The sequence below is a fragment of the Pteronotus mesoamericanus genome, unplaced genomic scaffold, assembly GCF_021234165.1.
Source record: "Pteronotus mesoamericanus isolate MK-2021 breed Mesoamerican mustached bat unplaced genomic scaffold, CSHL_Meso_final scaffold_167, whole genome shotgun sequence".
NCBI classification, from domain to species: domain Eukaryota; kingdom Metazoa; phylum Chordata; class Mammalia; order Chiroptera; family Mormoopidae; genus Pteronotus; species Pteronotus mesoamericanus.
In genome coordinates, this window is record NW_026555308.1 from 14,497,976 (window position 1) to 14,523,810 (window position 25,835).

Consider the following 25,835-nt stretch of genomic DNA (forward strand, 5'->3'; position numbering starts at 1 on the left):
CAGTGAAAACATAATGGAATGTTTTTGCCCCAACACAACTGCTATACCTCAGGACAACATCTAAAGGAATTGACTTCAGCAGCTTTCCAAATGCTTGTCGGATACGCGTCCCACTGTGAACTAGCTGAACACGGCAAACATCAACACATCTACAAAAAAAAATGAAATAGATAATACAGGTACGGTAATATTTTTAAGTTTTTAGGGCCAGAGTCAAAAGAAAGGATCTTTAGTCCATACCTCTGTAAAAGATCATCTGGCAAGGAAGAGGACAACGTGTGTAGACTGCTGCATGCTTGCAGACAGATATTCACATCTTCAACAAGAGCTATTAAAAATGAAGACAACTATTTTCAGCTTGGCAAAATAATTTATGTACCAATATGTCATAATTTTCTGACATTCAACAAACAGTGAGCACCTATTGTGGAGTAGGCACTGCACCTGCCAGGAATTCTCACTGGCACTAACATTTGGGAATATGACAGATTCAACAAAATCCACTTAAAATGACCGGTCTTCACCCAAAACTTTTTCAGAGTGAAATATTAGAAGTACATGAAATGTATAACATTCACATAAGTTTTAAAATGTGACAGTCACTTAAAACTACTTATTTTAACATATTAAGAATAAATAAATCAAGACATTATGCATCTCTCAAATCAAAATGGGGATTATTCATTTCAGTTCATGAAAGTACTCAGGTGACTATCTTTATCCCATTACAAATTATCCCTTTTTTAAGTGTTAACATAATTAAATAATCAAAGACACTTACTGTTGGCTAAAAGACCTTTGCAAAATTTATGGAAAGATGGAAGAGAGAATAAAGGTGCATATGTTTCAGACTTCTTCATTAAAACAGCCACTTCCAAAGCCCAAGTCATTAATAGTTTCCTGAAACATAAAATAGGCTGACTTTACATTACAAAAAATAAAATCAATTTTCAAAATCTCTTATATTAGTTTTGTTTTCGTTTTTTAAATATCTCAAGCAATAAGAAATAAAAACTGAAATTACAGAAATCCCTTTGTCAAAAATTGAATCTTTTAAAAATCTATATATTGGATTGGCTAAAAAGTTCTTTTTTTTTTTCCATACGATGGCTCTAGTAATGCTTAGCTGTCTTTAACTTCATTAGAGACAATTTTGTTAGACTGTATTGTGACAGCTGTCATATCAGTGTGCATTTTAAAAAACCATCAAAATTGGTGAATTTTTACGCAGCCATTTTAATACTGAAGATGGGAAAAGATACATATTTTCAATGTATTATGCTTTATTATTTAAAGAAGGTTAAAAACTCTACTGAAATGCAAAAAAAGATTTGTGCAGGTGTGAGGAGAAGGTGCTGTGACTGACTGAATGTGTCAAAAGTGGTCTGCGAAGATTTTTGGTACTATTGACATTTTGGCCAAATAATTCTTTGCTGTGGGGCTGTCTTATGCATTGGAAGATGGTTCGCAACACCTCCGGCCTCTTACCACTAGAAGCCAATAGCAGGAAGATAGCCGACATACTCAAAATATCCAAATCAATAAAGTTATTGGTGGAAATGAAAACTGTGTCTTTTATTTTATGGAGAAAACTAAATGGACTTTTTGGCCAACCCGATAAATACATTCTCCCATAAAACACTGAGGTGGAGGGTGTTTCACATAATTCTTTTGAAAAGTAAGAAATCTTACACTAAACAATAAAATCAAATTTTAAAGTGTTTCATAATGAAGACCTTGCTCTACCTCAACTCAATAATCTGCACTGCTACTCTCAAATCATGAAACTGAATTAGTAAAAATTAAGTGTTAATATAAAGCATTACTCAGTTACCTTGTGTCCTGGTTAAGATTATCCTTCTTAAGCAGTATCCCCAGGAGATTTAATATAATTGAGAAATGTTTTTTTGTAGCTGTAGTGACAGTACTAATCACAGCTCCATCGAACAAAGACGGGGACGATGAACTAAGACTACTAGATATAAAGTGATCATGCCTGGAAGACAAAGTTCAGATCATCTTTTCATCTCTCATTTTTCTAAAAAAGCAATTCCAAAGTTATATCAACATATATATATATTTTTAAGTCCTCACCCAAGGACATGCTTATTGATTTTAGAGGGGAGGGGAGGGGAGAAAGAGAAACATTGGTCAGTTGCCTCTCACATGCTCACCGACCAGGACCAAACCCACAACCTAGGCATGTGCCCTGACTGGGAAATCGAACCGGCAGCATCTCAGTTTATGAGGCAAGGCAGTGTTCCAACCAACTGAGCCACACAGTTCAGGGCTCGACACATAGATTTTTTACATTTGTATTTTAAAGGGCCCATCTATCCCTTTAAATTTTTTTAAGTTTTTTTTCCTTAAGGAATCTTTGTAAATACAGTACCTGGTACAATGAGAATACAAAGTGTAAAGCACTGCATACTGAATGGCAGGGAAGTGAGCAGCCAGGTCGCCATGCACAATCATCAGATTCTTACTCAGGAGTGCAAAGACAGTTGGAGACAGTGCCCACATCTGATGATGAACAAGAGAAAGTAAATGTTCGGCTCCTCCAACATGTACATGAGCATACAAAGAGTTTATCCTTCAAAATAAGTATGACTATACATTTTATAAAATTAAAATGAGATTTCAATTTGGAAACAATCTAATATACTGAACAAGAGGTTAGCAAACATTTTTTGCAAAGAGTAAATATTGTAGACTCTGTGGGCCATTATGACACATCTGTTGCAATGTCCTCAACTTTGCTATTACATACGAAAACAGCCATAGACAAAACAGATGAGTGGCTGTGTTCTAACAGAACTTTCTTTACAAAAACAGGTGACTGGCGATGGTTGCATTCTGTGAATATACTATAAATCATTTACTTGTATATATTAAATGGAAATTGTATGGTGTATAAATTATATCTCAGTAAAGGTTTTTTTTTAAAGAGGAAACAGCAAGCAGCAGGCTGAATTTGGCCCATGGGCTATACTTTACAGATCTTTGGCCTAAACATAGCCCTTTGTACTCTCTAGTGAAGGATGTTTATTTCCTCAATTTTTCATATATTGCAAATGGCAAAGTGCCCTGTCCAATGAGAAAAAAAAATTCTGCCACTCTAAGACTTTTCCATCCCTCCCTTTTCCTTTTAAGTGCTAAAATACTCCATTCCACCCAACTGCTACAGCCCTACCCCCATGCTGTTTCCAGAGAACAGGACGTAAACCTCCTCAAATCTGTATTCAATGTGAATTCCTCAGAAATCAAATTTTAGATTGTAAAGAAAGGAAGAGTCCACTGAGACCATAACTAGCAGTGAGGGAAGGAACAGCTATTTAGGGATACAAGGCAATCTGATCAAACAATATGGAGCACATGCAAGTATAAATCGAATCTTGATTTTCCCCTCCTTTCTCTCGTAGGAAGCATAATCTCTTAGTTATATGCCATTACTCTATATTAGAAATGATGTTTTCTCAATCCTGCAAGGTCCACTAGGAGAAAGAAATATACGAGCCATAGCAATAATTATAAATTTAAAAAAGAGTCACTTCAAATTTCTTAGAGGAAAGAAATCAATATTCTTTCTCTACAGAAATCATATATGAATGTTTCTAGAAAAGTAAGCAGTCAAAAAGTAAAACCACATATAAGCACTAATTTTAGTAAAGCGGGGGGAAAACAGTACCAAGGAAAGAAGGGACTGTACACTCAAAGAACTATACACATTTGAGCTGTGGAAAGTGCTGAGAAATTTTCTACAGACAAAATTCATTAAAAAAATTTTTTTCAATAAAACAAGTTTTTTTTTAAATCTTATCAAAGGATGGATGTCAAGGAAAGAAAGGAGAAAAGCTCAACAACATGATAAGAAAATATTCCTCTCAATTTAAATTATTCAGGCATGTCCTAAGTATGGCCATTTGTTCTACAGGGATTCAGTAGATGCACTGACATGACAATAAATGAAATACATATATATGCAATGAGAAGAGACTTCAATGTGGATAAAATAAAGTGGTTACATGTAAAAACTCACCCCAATTAGAGAGTTTTTGGCATTTCCAATTGTAGTCAGGGCACTGAGGTCAAATATAACTACAAATTTTGCATTGTCTACATTGAATACATGATTTTTAAAAGCCTCATGCTTTATTTCAGAACAGGCATCAGGAAGTTGTAGACTATGTAGCAGGTTGTTTAGAGCACAAGTCATTTCTCCCAAAATTAATTTATAGGCAGTCTCCAAAACAGGAATATTCTTCAGGCTGAGCACTGCCTGATAAACAGCATGGGCTGCAGCAACAACCTTAAAAAGAGAATTCAGGAAAGTATTAAGTCAATGGAGAACAAATCTATAATCATATGAAAAATAAATTACTATCTACATATGGTGATGATGCAAATCAATTTAAGATTGATAAAATCACTGTACAGAACATTTAAGATTGATAAAAATCACTGTATAGAAAACTAAAGATCTTAATTTCTAAAAACCCAACCTTTTGGGAACCTACACATATCGGTAAGCTTTGTAAAACCTACAAACCATTACTACAAAGAAAGGAAAACTCTAAATTAAAAAGTGACCACATGAAATTTCTTAAAAGGACATTGGGGGGGGGGGGGAAACAAACCAGACAGTACCAAAACATGTATACAAACAGCAGTTTATTGATTTCCCTCCATCTACTTAGAAAATCTAAGTGGTTTAGACATGGAGTCAGTTGAAAAACTAGTAATAGTTTTATATATAACATGCACAGTTCTGAACAAATTTAATAAAAACAAATAATGAAAATCTGAAAAGAATATCTGGCACTCATTCATCAAGGTATATAATATGGTAATCTACAAATATCAAGTTAAAGCAATCATTATAATCACGACATTCTAAATCGAGTATTTGTCATTTCATTTACGTAGCCTACTAAACAACGTAAGTCAAACTTCAATGACTTAAGTTACCATGAGTATTTATGAATGTATCACTTACCTCTTTTTCTTTATGGTAACGCAAAAAGAGTAGTTTAGATGATGGTATGAACAGTTTTTCTACAAATGATGATGGCAATTTTGTATTTATCTGTTCAACAATCTAAGAGAATAACATAAAAAAAGAAATGAGCTATCAAGTCACAAAATGACATCAAAGAACTTTAAATGCGTATTTGTAAGTGAAAGGAGTCAGTCTGAAAAAAACTTCATATTATGATTTCAACTATGATGCTCTGGAAAAGACAATACTACAGAGACAGTAAAAATATTGGTGGTTGCCAGGGGCTCCAGAGGAAGGAAGAAGAGATGAGTAGGTGGGGCACATGAGATTTTTAAAGCATTGAAACTATTCTGTATGATATTGTAATGGTACATACATGGCACTATACATTTGTCAAAACCCATAGGCTGTACAGAGAATAAACAATGAAGTAAACTATGAATTTTAATTAATAACAACATGCCAGTTTGGCTCATCAATTGTCATAAATACCACACTAAAGCAAGATGTTAATAACAGGGAAAACTACTGGGAGAAGAGGATATATGAGAACCCTGCACTTTCTGCTCAATTTTTCTGTAAACCAAAACTCCTATGAAAAAATAGTCCATTAATTTAAAAAAAAAAAAGAAGCTATATCTTTACGTAACATACTTTAAATTTAAACTTAAACATAGGCATTTTTTTTACATTGGCAAAAGGAAATGTAACTTTGATAGAAATGTTCAGCAGAATATCATCTGGAATTTGCTTTAAAATAATTCAAATGGGGAGGGACAGCAAGGAAGGCATGGGGGGGACCAGCCCTAGATGAAACCAGATGGACCATGTGTATTAGCATGCAGCAATTCCTCATATTATTCTATTTTTTAAGTATGCCTATAGGGGTCCACAATAAAAGGTTGAGGGGGAATGTTTACGGTTAAGGATAGAAACTTTAACAGAGGTTTCATATGGGAAACAAAACATTACAGGATCTTTCAAAATAGCTATAAAGTACCTCCTCTTACATGGTATTTATCAGCAGTATTAGGTAGTCATGTGAAGGATAGTGTTTCATCAAAAAAACAACAAAAAAACCCCTAGTATATCTACACTGAGATGAGCCATCAAACACTAAAAGTAAATAGGTACTAGGGCAAAAGCAAACTAGATTATGTAAATGAGACTAATGTGCTCAAAAGGCCCCAAAGTAACAAAAACCTTAATTTCTTACATAATCAATGTAAATTTAAGGGCCTGAATAAACCAACATATTAAAAAGCAACAAAAAATGAATTCACATACCAATGTGAGTAAATTCAAGACTGAGATGATATAATCTGTACCACAAGTCTGGCAATTCTCCAGTTGATCTAATCCATATGTAATGACCATGTCACAATGTATAGTCATGCTAGGATCCAAGCTGCCGAGCAAAACACCAACACACTCATTAGCAGCTGTCAACACAGCCTCAGAAAAAAACACTTGATTTGCAGCCGTCACACATCTCATTACTCTGTACAGAACCTGCAAATGGGGAAAACAAGCAGCTTTTTAAAAAAATTCACGTGCTTCCACAGAGCAAAAATATATTTTCTATTTAATGCAGTTTCAATTGAAAATTAACTGCCTGTTTTGTCAGTAGTCTCTTAATATTCTAGTTCTCAGAAGGTGAATAATAATAAGGGTATCTTTAATACAGTACCAAAAATGATGTTGCTTAAAAACTCGAAAGTACTATTGTGACAGGAAATGGAATTTGCTGTCCTCTACTTCCATTGTACCTGCTTCCTGTGCTCCCAACATCACTAAATGTCTGAAGCTCAGAATCTTTTATAATTATGAAATATGCCAGAACTTAAGAAAAGTAACAGTGTTAACAGCATGGGAATAACCTGCCATAAGGATAACTCTCTATAATCTAGCACTTGGGCTTTGGACAATCAACCTTTTAAAACTAAAAGTATTCTCATTCATAACATATGATACCTATATTAGGATTATAAAAATCATGTAATTTCCAGCCAAAACCTCCACTAAATTATAACGGTCAATATTAATGCACTAAATTTCTAATAAAAGTAACTGTCAATAAATTGACAAAAAGTTATGTCTAAAATAATAGTCAACAACCACTATACACAGGTTTTTAAACCTATATATATAGGTCAAAAAGGCCTCAAAGACCTTCACAAAAGAGAACATTTAATATATAACTATCCTGGAAAGCTAGTATGTTCCTTTCATTTTGTATCGGAGTTGCCTGCCTTTATTTCAACAGTAACAGTCATCAAACTACCTTTGAAATGGTAAAAAGAAACAAAGATATTAAACCATTTTGATCAAATTTAAACTATCAACATGCCAGTTTTAATTATCTTCAAGATCAGACATTTCTGCTCACATACACAATTAACTTCTCAAGCCTCACATACATAATTAATGTCCTATTTAACCAAGCAATGTGTTCAACAAAAGCATATGCTCACAAAAGCTAAAGTTTTGTCCTAACAGTAAAATTTTAATCATTTAGACTAAATTTTTTGACTGTATCACATTTCTCCATTCTTCTTCTAACAGACTATAATGATGAAGGTTCATTTCTAATGTCTTTTATGTTGAACCACTCACCAGACTGTAATACAGTGTGGCTGATGCTGGGGGCACCAGGAGAGTGGCAAACTTTTTTAAAAAATTCTCACCAGAGGACATATTTATTTTAGAGAGAGAGAAAGAGAGAGAGAAACATCGACTGGCTGTCTCCTGTATACACCCTGACCAGGGATCGAATCTGCAACCTAAGTATGGGCCGTGACCAGGAATCGATCCACAAACCTTTTGGTGCACAGGATGATGCTTCAATCAACTAAGCCACTCAGCCAGGGTGAAGTATGGTTATCTTATAACTGGTCTCAGATTACTAAACATTTTAAGTCCTTAAAGCTTTATATCCTTTGATGACAGGCTATCAAGTTATTTCATCCTGTCATGCTCACATAAAACTACTTTTGACGCTTTCGCTATACTGTGTTATTCTTAACATACTGAACAACTAAAAGGACTCAAATTCAAAAGCAAAATAATTATTAGAAAAACAAAAGATCTTTAATATGTTTAAAAAAAACGAATAAATGGGATCTATAAAGGACCTCTTAGGAGAAAAGTTCATGGACACTTTAAAATTCAGTGACCTTTCTTTCATGGAGGGAAAGGAAGAAATAGGAGTAGGATGGGATATAGAATTCTCAAATTTTCTGGCTATTCAAGAAAGTAGTCAGATACATATATGCTAGACAAATGAAGGGTTAATAGCAGTATACCAGGTAAACAGAAGCATTTACATCACAAAACAATTTTTTAAAAAAAAATACTCAGAACTCCTACAGACACTTACATCTGTCACATACGCTTCAGTAATTGGAGGACCCCGAATTGGGCTGAAGCGTTCCCCGATGCTCCTCACCACAGTACTGAATACCCTGAGAAGAGCTGCCAGCTTTGGTAATGACACTGAAGGAGGAGGTACATCTTCATCCACTGACTCTCCAGAGGCCACATGGCTGAGGTCCTAGAAGTGAATTCACAGCATTCTTATTTAAGTAAAACACTTCAATTAACTTTTTAATTGATTCTTACAAATAAAGAGCCAATGAGAAAAGGAAACATGAATATAAATATAAAAGTAAGATTTTATTTTCCAATTAAATAAGCCAATGTTGACCTGAGTAGATTAAGGAAATAACCTCTTGTACCAACTCAAATAAATACTGGGAAAAATTAATTCTGGTACATACACTATAGTTTTACATAGGTATAAATGGAGCCAGAAATTTTTGCTATTCCTGAATTGTTTTTTGCTAAAATCTCATTCCAGGTATTCAAGTTATTCAGCTCAATAATAAGTACTCCACACCAACATTATGTACACAGAGTGGTGGGCGGGTGGTGGCTGCGGAGGAGAATTATAAGATCTGATTCACAGGTTTATAATCTAGTTGCAGGAAAAAGGGAAAAGATTAACAAAAAATGGGATACTAAAATCAATGTTTCTACCTATACTTAACCAAATAATAGAAGAGAATGAGATCTTATGGATACCAAGGGGAAGAAAGATACTACAAACCAGAATGCCTGGTTGCAGAAAGGCAAATCAACTTTAAAGGTGGGCCAGGAACAATGACATTCTAATTGTGGGAGCGAAGAAATATACGGAAGCAAAACATCCCCTCGCTTTTCTCCGAAAGGGAACAAATAGACTAGTACAGTTAAAAGTAGTGCATTCTTATTTGCTAGAAGTACCCATGGTTATAAAGAAAAGATGAAGCTAAATCTTAATGGGAGCCCTGAACACCAAACAAGAATCATGGTAGATCTGAGTAGAGAAGAAACCCAGTAAGATTAAGACAGAAAATAGCAGGTTAAAGCCATGACAGTAGGGCCAGGAAAGCCAAGAGCCAGTAACAGAAGATTCAGCAGCACCCTTAAAGCTGCCACATGTACTTGCACAGCTGTAAAGTTGGCAGAAACCAAGCCTTGTCCTTCAAAGTATGTTCCAAGGTCTCCAATACAAGAGGAAAGTCTTTAGGGGTTTTTATACAGTAACAATGTACCTCACTTTTTAAGATTTTTTTTTTAATCCTCATCCAAGGGTATTTATTTATCAATGACAGAGAAAGAAACATCAGTTGCCTCCCATATGTGCCCCTTCCAGGGAATCGGACAACCTTTTTGGAGTACCAGACAACACTCTAACCAACTGAGCCACGCGGCCAGGGCTTAAGACTCTCTTAATGATAAAAATAAGAATGAACTATGGAAAATGTCTTCAGTAAACTACTAGCTACCAAGACCATTTCAAGCTTTGCAAAATTAGACCTACAATTTTTCCTTTCAGTCTTTCTGGTAATTCTTCAGATAACTCAAACCACAAATAAAAAAATAAAATAAAATATTGGCTATGGTCTTACAATTTCCGCTTAAAAGTGAGGTGGTCTGAATTATTTAAAAATAAATCTAGTACTGTTTTAAGATTTTTATTTTAACTGGAATTTTTGGAACTAATTTGGCTTTCTCTATACTCACCTCAGCATATGCCTCCATGTCCTCCAGAAACTGACCAAGGAGAGTAGTAGAAAATGCAAGATCAGCTACCCAAAATGGTTCCAGACTCTGCAACCATCCTAGGAATCATATAAGAAATTTTGAAAGAGTACAAAAAAACGAAATATCCAAATAAAAAATATATTTAAGAGCCTTTCTTAAAAGACATCTGGTTTTCAAGTTGACAACTCTTAAAACACAACCTATATCATAAAACTAGGACTATTAACTGTTAGCATGCTGACCATGATTATCCAGTGTCTTTTAAATGCTGCAAAACTGAATGTTCTCCAGAAATTAAAATGTGTATCTCACATCCTTATTTTTCAACAGATTTAGTAACCATATTGTCACTAAACACATGGCTTAGACTAAAACACCACAACATATCAACCACCAACCTACCCGGTCATCTACTCTAGGGCCACAGTTAGCCACCAAAGGTGTGTCTCCTCTCCCCAGTAGAAATGACACAGTACCAATCTCACCTGCACATCATATTTTCAGAAGTTTATTGTCCCAAATAAGCTAAGAGAAACTATAGCACTTGGAAAAGGCTAAAATGTCCAAGTGAGTCATGCTAATCATTCGCTTAACTCAAAGTAGTATTTTCCTTTATCATTTATGACAATTTTCTAAATTAAATCATTTGTTTGTTTTTTAATTTAAAAAAAACCCACAAGCCACAAATATCTAGGATCATCCATTTTAAACTTCAGGATATGACCACTATAATATCTCCTCCTACCAGCACATGCCACAAAAGACTTATTTAAGTCCTTTCAATTTCTCACTGGAGCATTATAATCTCTACTAGGATTCTCCCTATCCACTGGAAAGTACACAATTTTCTTTTGAAAAGATAAGTTTAGCTAACAAGTAATGTTCATTTATAATAACCAAACTATTTCTGTTAAACAATTATTTTTCTTGCACTATCAAAGAAATAGTATCAACAGCTGATCTTTGAGGGACCAATGATTTTTCCCACAATATTTATAAAACTGGTATATGCTGAACCACTTACCAGACACCTGCTGCGTGAGCGAAGGTTTCTGAGTATGATCTATATGCCATCCAACTAATATATCAACCGTATCCTGGATGGAAACACAGAAAGGCACTAAGCATTTTAAGTTCTTAGCTGCTATTCCCACCTATGAATGACTTCAGAGTAAGAGATCCTGGAAAGGGCATCTATGTTCTATGTCCTTAACATTATACAAAGTGAAAAAGTAGGAGGGCAGCCAAGAGAATAATGAAATTTCATTTATGATACTGATAATATATTTTTCTTTAAGTATCTTAAGGCAGTGTCTGAAAATACAGATAGTATTTTTTATAAAAACCTAATTGCTGCACCATTCAATCCTGGACCCTCAAACATCACTGATTATACTCAAAGGGGCAGAAGCTTTGTTTTCTGAGTTCCCAGGTCTGCACACATGCCACCAATCTCTCACTCCATCATCTGAAAAGAGGGGGTTGAGGGACTCACCCTAAAGTTAGTGCTGAAGATATGAGGGTAACATCGAGCTACCAAAAGAATGCACTTAACACATTTGCAAAGTAATTCTGGTGTATCCACATTTTCAAGAATGGACTGCAGGCTGGTCATTACAAGCTGAAAAATAAAATTACAAACTATGAACATTCAATAAAAAAGGAAGAAAACAAGCAAATCAGGTTCTTTATTTTTTTCCTTTTTAAAACAACCTTTGATGTGTGAGAGAAACATCAATCGCTTCCCTCTCAAATGCACCCCAAACATGGACCAGGCCCGCAAACCAGGCTTGTGGCCTAACCAAAAATTTAACTGGTGACCTTTGGCTTTGCAGGATGATGCCCAACCAACTAAGCCATACTGGCAGGGCAAGTTCATTATTCAAGAGTGACTACATCAAAATTTGATTATGATACCAAAGAAAATAAATTCTATAGTTTTAGCTCAAAAGAAAAGTTGAAAACATTTCATTCCACTAAGGTATTAGGTTGAAAACAAATACTGTTTTCTCTTATTTGATGTCTGCTAAAATTATTTCTAAGTAACATCTATTTATATTATCCCCACACTCTTCAATACCGCTGATGTGATTAAATCTCAAGTACGAAATCTAATGTGCTTAGAAACATTTTAAAAAATACAATTACTTTCTAATTCAAAACAAAGAGCAAATTTTGTGCAGTTTATGCTTTAAAAATATTAGCATGTGCTTCAAACTGAAACAATTTAGGGAAGATTAACATGGCCCCAACTCATGAATGACACACAGGCTCACATTACCACTACATATATTTTTAAAATAAATATATGGTATACCACTAACAGAATATTTTGCAGCTGTAAAAAACCAATTTTCCCCCCAAAAGGAAAACTCCTCTTTACAAAAGAATGTTATAAACATAGAAGAAATGCTAGAATTAGCAGACCAACATTTTGCAACATCTGAAGATAATCTAAATAGGCACAGAGTATGAATGGATACTAAAATCAGAGTGCAATATTACTAAATAAACAAGATGCCCAGCTCTCATGGCACCATGCCCAGATTATTTACTCATTACAAAGGGAGAAAAAATAAGCCTTCACAATGGAAAGACCCGGTGGTCACCACCTCAGTCAGGTAGGTAATCAAACTCTTCATCTCAGAGAATAAGACCCAAAATCTAAACTAAATCTAAACAGGAAGAAACAATCAGACAAACTCAGAAAGTAGAACATTCCACAAAATAAGGGGAACAAAAAGGGACAGAGAACTGTTCTAACTGAGGGAGATTAAAGAGACAAGCCACCAAACACAATGCATGAATCTTGATGAAATCTTGGGTCAGGTAAGACAAAAGATACAAAAGACATCTTTCAAGGTAAATGCAGAAACCTAAATATAGATTGTATTATGTAATAAAATTAATTTTCTTAGGTGTGATTATAATATTGTTATATAGGAGAATAACCTTATTCTTAGGAGATGTATGTCAAAGCATTACAGGGTATATTGTCACAATGTGTATAATTTACTTTCCAGTAATTCAACAAAAAAGTGTATGTGTAAAAATAAAACTGTAGCAAAATGTTAGTGATAAATCCAGGTAAAGGATATATGGTGTTTATTGTACTGATCTGTTTTCCTATGGGTTTGAAAAGTTTCCAAGTAAATATCTGGAGAGAAGTATTAATATACAAAAATAAGTATTTTGTAATTAATATTTTGAACATTAATACAAAAATTATACAGAATAAGCCCACTTTGTTATGCTTTTAGTTAATTTTCTGAATCTTTTCCAAAAACAATTTTTCATAACCTCTATAATCAAAGAAAAATACATCTTTTAAAAAGGCAGAATAGAATTAGGTAGGGCTGATATTTATTCACACACAATTATTTAAATCACTTGGAGTAAGAATTTTTGGCATATTATCAAACCTAAAAAAGCCTCATATGAGTTGTGATGTTCAGTTTTTGTCTGCCTCAAAAAATATGTGAAGTCCCTCCTAATCTAGTTCTCTCCATGGAGTTCTTCTTTTCAAACCAGCAAATGATTCCAGTACTAAGCAAATTCAAAGCAAAGCTTCTAGACTGTGGCGGGGGTGGGGGAGGGGGCGAAGGATCACCTTCCATTTTACGCCTACCTTTAATATGTGTCCTTTACTCAAATTCAGAAGAAGGAATTTTACTTATATCATATTTACAATCAGTAGACAGCCCTATTCTAAGTTTCCTTTCTTCAAGCTCTCCTCCAAGGACATGAGTTAAGGACAATTTTCTTTCCAAGCACATCATGAACACTCCCCACCCCCATTCTTACCTGCATTACAGATGAAAAGGCTTTCTTTTCTCCTACAGTCTCCAGTGCTTTGTAGGTGGCACATAAGTAGAGGAGTTTAACTTCATCTTTTGCAGATGAGCTAAATTTGCTGAAAATCCATTTGAAGATCTTCTCGGCCTCATAGCTCAGAGAAGCACAAAGAAGGCCTAGACAGCAAGCTCCTTCCTGTCTCAACTCCTGAAGCAATTTGCTACTGTGTTTATTTTAATGCAAATAAAACAAAACACACAAAAGTGTAAGCTTTCAAAGATTACAAGAATGACATCTTACAAAAGAATGTCTTAAATGATTTTTTTTTAAATTTCTGTTCAACCTAAAAGGTTGAGATTTTATTCACTTTGTATTTTCTATTCTATCCTGCAGTGCCTTTTTAACAAAGTTAATAGACACTGGGCTTTATTTACAGAATCAATTACTTAACAAACAGTAAGGGAAGACCAAGAAATACTAAAATTCATGCTTTAAATCCCATCTCAAGCTTCATTAAATGATTCACAGAAAAGAGTAGCAACAAAGGATTATATAAAACACACCATAAATATATACTGTGTAATTTCAATATACAGGGCTATAAAAATGGGAAATTTTAATAGTTAAATATAATAAATTTAATGGAACAACAACACTCATTTAAATCTAATAGGTAACTACATAAAATAAAACCCTCAAAAAGCAGTAAGGTTTTTGACCTGCTGAGATGAGTTTTTGGGTGCTTTCCAACACTTCAATTCTTTGGGAATCAACATACAAATAAAGGGCTGCATACCTTTGGAGAACCCCAGAAGCCCCACAGACTATATGGTCTCAATCCACTGTTGCCCAAAAAAGGACTGTATGGCCTCAATCCATTGTTGTCCTTTCACCTCTACTCTCTAAGCAATTTCAAAATTCTCTAGTTTACAAATGTTAAATGCATTCATTCATTCACGCCTGCATTAAGAGTTTAAATTACTTTACATGTCAATGTTCAGTTACTCAGTTATGTTGACAAATTTTTGAAAAATGGTATTCCCTTCCAACAATTCTTTTATTCAGTAGTTAACATATAAATACTTAAAACACAGAAGATGATCACAAGAGAACCCAGTGAAACATTAAACAGATGTTCATAAATGAAATCAATGGGTTTATCTTATTTAAGTTTTACAAATATATCATACAATTTTTTAAAATTTAACCATTATTACTTACCTTTCATTAAGCACATCATGTACAGCAGTCAAGATATTATCCAACTGTTTAACTAGTACCTTTAAAAAAACACATTTATAAAAATTTCAAATTTGTATACTTTTAAGATTAACATTCTGTACTTTTTTCTTGTGTCCCCTTCCAAATTATAATTGAACACCTTACTTTCCTTATTCCCAGCCCCCATTAACATATATCAAGAGTGTTAGAAATTTTCTTTCAGACTATGAAAAAAATTTACCCATACAAATCACTGGTCCATGATCATAAATGAAAAAGAATAAAATCAAAAAGGCTTGTTTAATTTACACTGAAATGCGTTTTTGAAAAATGGATTCATGGATGGACAGATGAGTATGTGGTAAAGCAATATAGTAAAATGTTAATGACAGAATTTAGATGATGGGTCATATAATAATGTTCACTGTAAAATACTTTCAATTTTCTGTATATTTGTAATTTTTCATAGTAACACTGGGGGAGGGGGAAGAAGCTTGCTTTGAATCAAATATTATATGACTTACCATACCATTGCTCATTTATTTTTTCCTACTCCATATGAAGCTCTTAGTTTCACATTAGGAGAATTACTCGGGGTTGAGAAGAATTTGTAGTTGCTCCTGTACTTTGTCCCTAATGGAGTTCTTTCACTGGTTTGGCCCTGGCCACTAGACCAAACTTACCCATGAACAAGTATGTACCCCACCCCGATTTCAAATATAAAAAACAACAAATATTCTGTCCTAGAACATAGAAAAAAATTCTGAGGACAACTCAAATACATGTGTTAAAAGCACTTTATTGCAGAAGGCAACAATATGGATCCAACAATGGTAGAAAAATTATACATTAGGGGCATAAAATTCGAGGTCATCATAACACAGACTAAATTAACCTGGAATAAGGAATCCCTGTTATTTTTGCTTAGAAGTAAATCTTTTCCCTCTGAAGATTTTATTACCTAGTTTACCTAGTTTATTATATTATCTAGTTTATTATGGAAATACAAAAGTTATCAACATTCTCCAACATGCTATACTCACCAGTTTATTTTCTGGTTGCTGAATAAATTCCTTCAACTGCTTTACAGTAGCCAGTCTTCGGTCTCTGTCGTCTTCCCGGGTGATCCTCCGAAGAAGATTGGACAGTCGAGACTCATCAGAATAAGACATCAATCGCTCTGTGAATATAAACATACAAACATTTTGTTATCCACTGAGTATAAATAAGCATAGAAACCTTATGTCCCAAATATTTTAAAGTACATCAAAAACCATAGTCTACTGGAAAATAAAAGCTCAATGAATGCAGGTCCCATCACACTTTTGTCCATCACTATAAACCAAGCCCCAGAAGACTGCTGGACACATTATAGACCCTCAGAAAAGGTAAGCCCACGTAAATACCTCATTCCACAGGATCAGTTGAAACAGAAAAAACGCTTAGAAATTATCTTCTTCAGGTTAGGGGTAAAGTGTCAATCAGGAAGAAACAGGTTATATGCTTCTATTTCTCACCTAGGTATTCCACTGGAAGGCTCAAAGCCTCTTGTTCACATTATCATCATTTTCCTAGCACAAAGTTTTGGTTAATTGAAATCATGTTTCACTACCACCCACCATGTGCAAGATATGCTGCCACTCAGAAAGTGACAAATTAGACCCTTTCTTCCCTTTATTTTTTTAATGACAAAAACAAGCAGGAATGCTCAAACAATGCTTGAATATAAATAAAAATGCATTTAAGTATAAAAATTCTCTTTGTAAGTTTTCAACTGTGCTATTTATTGTAATTACCCAATGTACTTTAACGTACCACATCAAAGGATCTGACAGTTTCATTTCTTTCCAAGGCATGAAAGGAAAATTAACAATAAAATGACATATGATAGGAATTTTTGAGGATTTCAGTAAGGACGAATACTGAATGTGTCATTAGGACACCAGAGTGGGAACCAAGGCTCTATTTACAATTCTGCCACTAGCAAACGATGTAACTCTGAGCCTGTGAGGAGAAAGAACTGGACTATATTAGCGTAGTCACTTTGAGCTTTATCATACATAAGTCTAACTTCAAACGCTATTAAGAAACAGTACAGTCTCTGATCTAGCTTTCCACTTCTGAAAATTTATCCAAAAGAAATCATTTTTTTAAAAGTTACATGCCAAAAAAACCCCTGTATGCACAAAGATGTTCACCAAGATGTACACAACACATACATACATACACCCCATGGAAAAAGTTCATAAATTAAGTGCCCAAAGAGTAAAACTGTATCTGACAAAGTGTATAAATCAGAAATCTTGATTTCATACTGAGTTCTACCAATAAAATTAATTTCTCTTTTAGGGGAAAAAAATCATTACCTCTAATCCTCTGAATTTTCAGGATACTTTACCTATATGCTGAGGCTTGTGTTATAAAGCAAAAAGTGGCATCAGTGTATTTAACTACAAAAAGGGTCCACTCCATTTAGACCCATATCCCCCACAGGCATTAGAGTTCAAGGACCTGCTACAGTAAGAGACCACTATACATTCAATAGCCACCATAATCAGGAAAACCCTTTCTTTAAAATCGTATCTAGTCTTCTAATCTTATTTTAACAGAATTCTCTTCTAAAAAGTATTAAAACCTTTCGCATTGGAACTTACCCTTAAGAAACAGTTCATAGGAAAAGGAATGCAAAAAATTATCACCTGCACATGTTTTTCAACTCAGAGTAAACTAACCAACTCACACATGTGGAAGGCATTAGTAAGAAATAAGGTGTCCAGGAGAAGAGAAGATACAGGTCTTTTGGAGGCATATGTGTTTGGTTCCCAGTTTGCCCAGCCTTACCCTGTGATTTCCTCATGTCTTTGATGGCTAATGCACGACTGCCATGCTGAACACTGGTGAACTCAGGGCTGGTCACATTGTTAACCCTCAGCTCTTGCCCCAACGACTTCCGACCATAAGTATTTTCCCCAGATCCTCCATTGACACTGTAACCACCTAAAAACAGCAACATTTACATTATTTTCATAAGGCTCTTTGTTTCACTCAATGAATTCCTGAGAGTTCAGGATCTTATTACCCACTCTACAGCTCAACCAGACTTTGCTTCTACCTGTCCTTGTGCTGCCTGCCTTGAAATCATTTTCATTTCCAAGATTTTATTTACTTATTTTTAGAGAGAGGGGGAGGGAGAAAGAGAGTGGGAGAAACATCAATGTGAGAAACACTCATCAGCTGCCTCTCCCAAGCACCCCAACAAGGGACCAGGGATGGGATCCACAGACTAGGCATGTGCCCTGACCAGGAATTGAACTGGTGACCCATCACTTTGTGGGACTATGCCCAACCAACTGAGCCACATCAATCAGGGCTTGATTTCATTTTAATATCATCAATGGAAGATAAGAGAAAGGAAAATTAAAGTCAGATTTGCTCTCTTAAAACTTTTGGAGTCTAAAGGAGAGATGGTAGTCGGGAGACACTTCAGCCTTAGTGACAGTGTACTTTTCTTTTTTGGCAAGGAAACTGCACTTATGTATTATATGTATGTAAAGAGTATTTTAATTTTAAAAAATTAAGGAGGTAAACTTATGGAGTTTCAAAAATCTCACTGTATATGTGTGTGCGCGCGCGCACGTAGCCATAGAGCTCTAAGCCCTGGGTTTCTTTCCTCTACACCAAATTGCGTTGCCCATTATAAACAGTTGTTTACTTTGACATTTTATATAAATATAAGATAGCTATATTTCAAGCATATTAGAACAGAGAGATATGGAAGGGAGAGGAAAGGGTGGAGGGACGTGTAAGTAAAAAAAACAAATAAAAAAACATGCTTCTACCAATAAGGAAATATATATCTATATATATATACCCTTTTCGTCATTCTGTATGTCAGCATGGACTCTGGTATCATCGTGCCTTTGCCGAGACACCACAGCTGAATTTGAAGGTTGCAGTCCATAAGAGGAAGACCCACCCCTATCTCTGGATGAAGAATATTTTAAATTATCTGGGTCGGCTGATGCACTATCAGTTCTGTAAAGAGAGAAGAGTATAAGATTAGAATTTTAAAGAAATATTGTAATAGCCTAAATCAGCAATTTTCAACCAATGCGCCACAAGACTTTTCAAAACATGCAATACTTAACTATTTAGTCAGGGGCACTGACCTCTTTTCCCGTAGACTGTCAAATTTTAAAAAAAAAAAATGACACAGTCAACAAAACAATAGCCATCCAGTGTGAATGAATCAAAATTATACTTTTTTTTTGTTAGATCTTTTTCTGTCAGATCTGCAAAAACTATATATTTTTTGGTGTGCCACAGAATTTAGTAGTTAGTTTATGTGCACCATGAAATGCAAGAGGTTGAAAATCACTGGCCTAAATCAGAAATCTCTCTTTTATACAAGCCTCTCTCTTCTCTCTACCTTTTTAATTATTTAAATCATTACTACTATAAATACGCACTCCAGTGTCTAGTAAGCCTCAACTGGGAAGGGACTGTCAATGCCAGTTTTTGAGCCCCTCTACTACTATTCTAGGACCCATTTTGAAATATAAATAACTACAAGGATTAAGATTCCCAACTTATCCCACTTTGCAGAAGACTTCACTGGTTTTAGCACTAGAAGTCCCATGTCCTAGTGACTCCCTCAGTCCTAGGCAAACTGGACACTTGGTCACCCAGTCCAAGATTCTCTTCATCTGACTTAAAAAAAGGAGTTCTTCCTTCCAGGACAGGTTTAATCAGTGGATAAATTAATTTTTCCAGTGGTCAAAAAACACTGGCAATGTATCAGGGAGAGGCAATGTATTACCAAATTATTTTTAAAGTAATGCCTCATGGCAATGAAGCATTCTCGCTCACCTGAATTCATAACTTGATTATTTAATGGAAAATAAATTACAGAATGCTATCTGAAAGAAAGCTCAGTGGGATATAAGAACACACTAGTTGCAAAGTAAGATTATTTTAATGAACTGCAATGCTGAAGACTTCACTGAAGATGTCTTAACTATACAGAATATCTATTAAAATTCTAAAAAGTGAGGAAAATGAAAGATATCAGGAATCTAATAAAGCTAAATTTGAAGGCTGCAGTTCATAATCTATATAAAAAATCAAGTATTATCCAAAATGACCCTGGACACTTGGATATTAAACAACAGGTGCAGTTCCAGAGTAAAATTAGTGTCCTTCTCCAAGGATCAGCTCTATGCCTCAATGTCCTCATCAGTAAAATAAGGAGCTGAACTTCTTAATTTCTCAGGAACCTTATTCTTCCAACCATCAGTCACAAAATATCAAGAAATAAGACAATACTACATACTACATGGCAGCACAAAAAAGTTCTACTGATATTTCTTCTGAGAGTAACAACCTGCTGAAATATATATCACTTTTATGATACTTGTTGAAAACATCCTCTAAATTCATAATTACTTGAAGAGTTAAGGACACTGGCAGGACCAGGAACTGCTCTATTCCTCAACCCCTGTGCCCCTACCCAAAGTATAAGAGTAACTGCAGTGTTTGTAAATATATTTCCTCTAATTTATTATCCTTTCATTGTCCTCACCCACAAAAATACTAAACATGAAACTCTGCATAGGCTCAATCAGACACCCTGATCTGTACTTACTGTAACCACTGTTAATATAGAACATAGACAATAGGTCCAATTAAATTTGGATATCTAAGTGGCACAAGTCTAAATTATTCCTAGAGGCTCTCAATTTGCAACTTGGTAAAATTCTGTAACCTCAGCATACTAAACAACTAAAACTTCATAATAGTGTATCTTCTTCAAACAGAGTTCATTAATTAACAGACAAAGCTCAGTACTTTCAACATACGGGAAAATAAAATCTATGAAATTTCAAGAAAAATGTCTGAGAATATTTTCGAAGTATACTAAGTCTATAAGCATTTAAGTACCTTTAACACTAAATGGAACATGAGAATTTTTAAAAACTAATGTAAAAACATTCCCCACATACCTAAAAATAAATAGCACATTAAATGTTCACCTATAATAATCCGTAACATACCAGTAATTTCTTAAAGGGAATTGAAAAATTAAAGAGAGCAATGAGCTTTTCTGACAGCTTTTGAACTTTCCTTTATGTATGGCATCTAACACAATCTGAGAAAGTAAGTTGTTAGGAAATGAATGAATAAAATAAAATAATTCTGTAACACTTAGATAACTTAAGTCTACCAATATTTAAATGTCTGAATTTCCTGTTTTCATTATGTTTACATATCACATATATTCCCCTTACTATTAAGAGTTCAATAATTGTATGGTTTTCTGGTGGCATAACAGTAAACATAAGGCAGCAGAGAATACAGGTTTAAAAAAAGATCTGGGCTCAAATCCCAGCTCCAGTATGGAAAAGGTACTTGTGACTTTGCAAAGGGACTTAATTGCCAAGCGTTGGTTGTCTCTTCTGTAGAATGAGGATAACACCTATCTAACATGGAAGGCTGTTGTAAGGCTTAAATAAGACAATGAATTCTTAAGAAATACTGACCTTACAGTGTACACTGAATGACCATGGCCATATTATATTACTAAATAAACTCAAGGTTTCCAGTCTAACAAATAATGTATAAGTAGTTCAGGAACATATGAAGACAATCAAAATAAGTTCTTATGCTCTATATATAGCAGTTAATTTTAAGTTCTTCATTGAAGAAATTAAGCAATTATTGGTACTAACAAATACATTTCTAACTACCAAGTATTGATTTCAAATTAAACTGGGGAGGAAAAAAAACCAGGAGTGACTTCCTGATTCAAATTACTGGCATTCTGAACCCAAAAGCAGAAAATGGTTCAGCATGTACACAAAATCTCTATTTTATAATATCTAGACTACTTAGATCTCAAAAAATTGTCAGTATCAGGCTGTAATCACCAATAAGATCATCCCAGTCCAATAAAGAAAAAACTGTTAAAGAAGAGAAATGAGCACTTAAAATGAGGCAATCAAAGGCACAAAACAGAAAATGCAGATTTGAACTCAAAGAGGCAGGCAAAAATGTTCAGCTAGTTTATAAGGGCTGAAAAAGCTATCATCTGCCAGAATTAGTGTCTCAATTTAGTGATACAAGAAAATGTATCTGTTAGACTAAGAATCCTAAGGATCCCAAAATACCTCCATAGCCCCTTTAATACTCTAAAAATATTATGGAGAGAGAGAAAAAAGTGCATAAATTTCCCCAAGATGATTAAACTGAAGTTTAAGCCTGATGTACATGCCACACGAGAGGTAAGTTTCTAAAGCTCATACCTCAAAAATCGCATACTGTATAATATGGAGCCTTTGTGATGTTTTGCATCAAGTCAATCTGTAAGACAGTAGTTACAATATTAGTGAAGGCAGTGGGTTAAAACATTTGTTGTTCAAACATGAAGCAAATATCATCCATGGGTTAGGTGCTTTTAGTCAAACTATGGCCCTCTAGATTTCATATGCTGAAGCAAAAATTTAAATGGAAAGCCACTCTGTGCCTTAGAGGAGAGGCTTAAGGTGGCAACCAAAAAAAAAAAAAAAAAAATTAGTACAAAGAATTTAAATGTTCATCATAACATACAAATCACATGCAAATATAGTTACACTATTTTAGTGACCTATTCTCAGTATACAGAAAATGTAACAAATCTGAGGTCTTTCATTTTTGAATAACCCAAATCCTCAGATCTCACATCAACAATCCACCATGTGTTAGAGGATAGTATCTCCTGGCTAAATGTGGTTTTGCGGTCCACTTCTTGTAAGCATTATAAAGAATAACAAAAAGAAAAGAGTAAAAAAAAAACAAACCCTCTGGAAGTATGAAGTCAGGGAATTCCCTATAAGGAATATTTCCATAAAGCACCCAGAATAAAACACCCTAAAATGACTTGATGCAAACACCACTCCTGAGGGTGCCACAGGAATAAGCATTATATTGCTTCAAGTTATTTTTAAGTAGGCTTATTAAAGGATTTTTGCCCTCTTGGTGAGATCTAATTTGTAATGGGTATCAACCAGGAAATGAGATTTGCACTAAAGCCAATGAGGTGGGAATACATTTATTCTTTAAAACAGTGGTACTCAAAGAAAGCATCACTGTCACAAAGCAGTTGTAGGAAACGCTGAGTTTTTCATACTGACAGTTAACACCACTTGAAAATCGTTTATCTTTTTTAGAAATAAATTCAAGGTTATCCTGTGGTGTCTCTTACTCACCTGGATTCAGACATGCTTTCATGAGGGATAAAAAAGAAAAAATGAAACTATGCATAATCTTGGGCCTTGTGTATGTACATCACTTTCACATTAGAAACACTGCTCTAAAATAAGTCTACAGCTAAAAATTTCATTTGGGAGACTCAGGGATTTCATTATATGAAACTCTTCTCAGGAGAAAATAGTTCAAATTTAATGAGACAACTGAACCATCATGCCAAAGTTATAAATGAGTTTACGTCAGTTTCACAATACTAAAATACTAAGTTGATATAATTTCTTGATGACAGTTCCTTGGCTCAAGTATCTATAATACGAACCTATTTATGGATTCTTTGTTACCAATTTTTAATCATTGTTTAAACTCTCAACTACAGAGCCATTGCAGATTCAAAATATAAAAAAATATATTTAACTACTGTAAAACTGTAAGAATTTTACCTTTCCCAATCCCTGAGCTTCTGGAAGGTAACCTCTAAACTTGGACTGTCATGACTAATAACAGTGTTCTTCTTATTCACCATGTGATTTATGGTAAGGGATTTTAGTCACATGAATCACCTCAATCTCCAGAAGGGCTGGAAACAAAGTTCAGCCATGTGGGCAGTCAATGATGGAGCCCCAACAGAAATTCTGGACACCAAAGCTGGGACAAGCTTCCACAGGCATTAATACTCCACGCATACTGTCACACATCAACACTGGGAAAGTAATACCGTTCACAACTCCAAAGGGAAAGAACAACTAGAAGCTCCACACTTGCCTGGACTCTGCCCCATGCACCTTTACCTTTGGCTGATTTTAATCAATATACTTTAGCTGCAATTACCTGTGACCATGAGTGTAACAGCTTTCACAAGTTCTGTAAGTTCTTCTGGTGAATTATCCTAATAGCTCAGGGGGCCTCCAAATTTGCAACTGGTGTCAGAAGTAAAGGTAGTCTTATGACTCATACCCCCTCTAACTCTGCACCTATATTTAAGATCACTGAATATATTCTAACCCAAAATTTAAAAGACTGTTTTTTAATAACAACTTTAGCATACATAATAAAGAAATTAACTTTCAGAACAGTGTCACCACTTAACATTGTCAACAGGTCCTGGAACTTTAAGTGAAATGACATATGACAAACCAGTATCACATAATTGATATAAACAAGATAAGATTGTACGGCATCATAAAATGACATTATTTGAGGACGTGCTGTAGTTTATTTCTCTTCCAAGGAATCTCACAAACCCTCTATTGATAGAACTCTAATCTAATTAACATGAAAGGAATAACAAAGCAAGTAACTCTATGAGGTTACTACTTCAGATTTTATAACCTTTACTTCATGCACACAATTATGTTCATTGAAAAGACTGAAGAAGACACCATTCCATGTAGTTCTGACACCTAGGTCTTCAATGCTGCCCACATTTTCCTAGCCAGGGTCTCACCTTTTCAAAAGAGCTTTCAAACTTTCTGTACCTTCCTTCTTTGCTCAGCACTACCAGTGGGTGACCTTACAGAGATCCCTGCTTCAGAAGAAAGCCTCTGGTGAAGAAGCCATTCATTCCTTCTATAGCACTCTCAATTAGAGATAATAATTATGAGCTCCTACCAAGTCTGGTAGGCAACTTACCCAAGCAGTTAACATGTCATTCGATCCCTCACATAATCTTACCGGTTACCATCTTAAAGATGAGGCAACTAAAGTACCATAACTGACCTAAAGTTGCACAGCTTTTAAAAGGCAGAGCAAGAACTAAAACTCCGTTCTAACTTTAGAGTTCTTCAGCACTCCACCACTACCTACCAACTTCTTTCCAACAAGTCCACAAATTCACCGACATCTGCACACACAACCTTTCCATCACTCTCACATAATGGAACAAGTAAATCTCGTCTCTACAGTAACCCTTTGGATCCCGGCACTCCCCGTATCTTCTAAGGTATGCCTTACATCTCCCACTTTCCTATTGCTCATCACATCATCAACGTAAAAGCAATCTGAAGTCTTTCTTTAAAAAAAAAAAAAAAACCAACCTAACAACTCTTAATTCTCTTTCTCCTAATTCTAAGTGTGTATACACTTCACAGACAAACCTCTTGAAAAAAACTTATCTTCTTGCCTTCACTCACTTTTCAACTAACTGTAATCTCAGTTCCACCGTCAGCACTCCACTGAAACTGTTCCTACCAAAGCAGAAACTTATACTCATAGCCTACTTGTCTCTCAAATTCCATACACCCTTTTCAGTTCACCTTGCTCAATGCCCCAATAACTTGCTTTTGACAACTGTCTGTTCAAATTCTTTCTCAGTACCACTCTGAAGTTCTTTTTTATAATTGTACATGTCTTTTTTACTGTATTTTTTCCATTACCATCTAACCTCCTTATACTCCCCTCTCACCACCATCTAAAGGTTTTTTTAGTAACTCAAATTCCAGTGACTCCCTACTTTTTCACAGTTTGCATACTTTTCTTCCTTCTTTAACCA

The 25,835-nt window shown here is 34.8% G+C and overlaps 1 protein-coding gene across 2 annotated transcripts in view; it reads right to left on the bottom strand.

Annotated features, from left to right (window-relative positions):
* Positions 1 to 25,835, bottom strand: part of SMG1 (SMG1 nonsense mediated mRNA decay associated PI3K related kinase) — a 100,955-nt gene that overhangs the window by 54,151 nt on the left and 20,969 nt on the right. The window contains exons 2-19 of one of the 2 annotated variants that reach the window (XM_054589634.1): positions 22,405 to 22,462; positions 18,975 to 19,138; positions 17,945 to 18,100; positions 16,147 to 16,283; positions 15,104 to 15,162; positions 13,892 to 14,105; positions 11,583 to 11,708; positions 11,112 to 11,184; positions 10,067 to 10,164; positions 8,379 to 8,552; positions 6,287 to 6,511; positions 4,997 to 5,098; positions 4,040 to 4,309; positions 2,393 to 2,523; positions 1,835 to 1,996; positions 782 to 900; positions 241 to 328; positions 48 to 149 (exon numbers count right to left, since the gene is read on the bottom strand). In XM_054589634.1, coding sequence (XP_054445609.1) covers positions 48 to 149; positions 241 to 328; positions 782 to 900; positions 1,835 to 1,996; positions 2,393 to 2,523; positions 4,040 to 4,309; positions 4,997 to 5,098; positions 6,287 to 6,511; positions 8,379 to 8,552; positions 10,067 to 10,164; positions 11,112 to 11,184; positions 11,583 to 11,708; positions 13,892 to 14,105; positions 15,104 to 15,162; positions 16,147 to 16,283; positions 17,945 to 18,100; positions 18,975 to 19,138; positions 22,405 to 22,418 — 2,414 coding nt within the window. In that variant the 5' untranslated portion in view covers positions 22,419 to 22,462. The remainder of the gene's footprint in view (positions 1 to 47; positions 150 to 240; positions 329 to 781; positions 901 to 1,834; positions 1,997 to 2,392; positions 2,524 to 4,039; positions 4,310 to 4,996; positions 5,099 to 6,286; positions 6,512 to 8,378; positions 8,553 to 10,066; positions 10,165 to 11,111; positions 11,185 to 11,582; positions 11,709 to 13,891; positions 14,106 to 15,103; positions 15,163 to 16,146; positions 16,284 to 17,944; positions 18,101 to 18,974; positions 19,139 to 22,404; positions 22,463 to 25,835) is intronic. The other variant, XM_054589633.1, reaches the window with a different exon arrangement.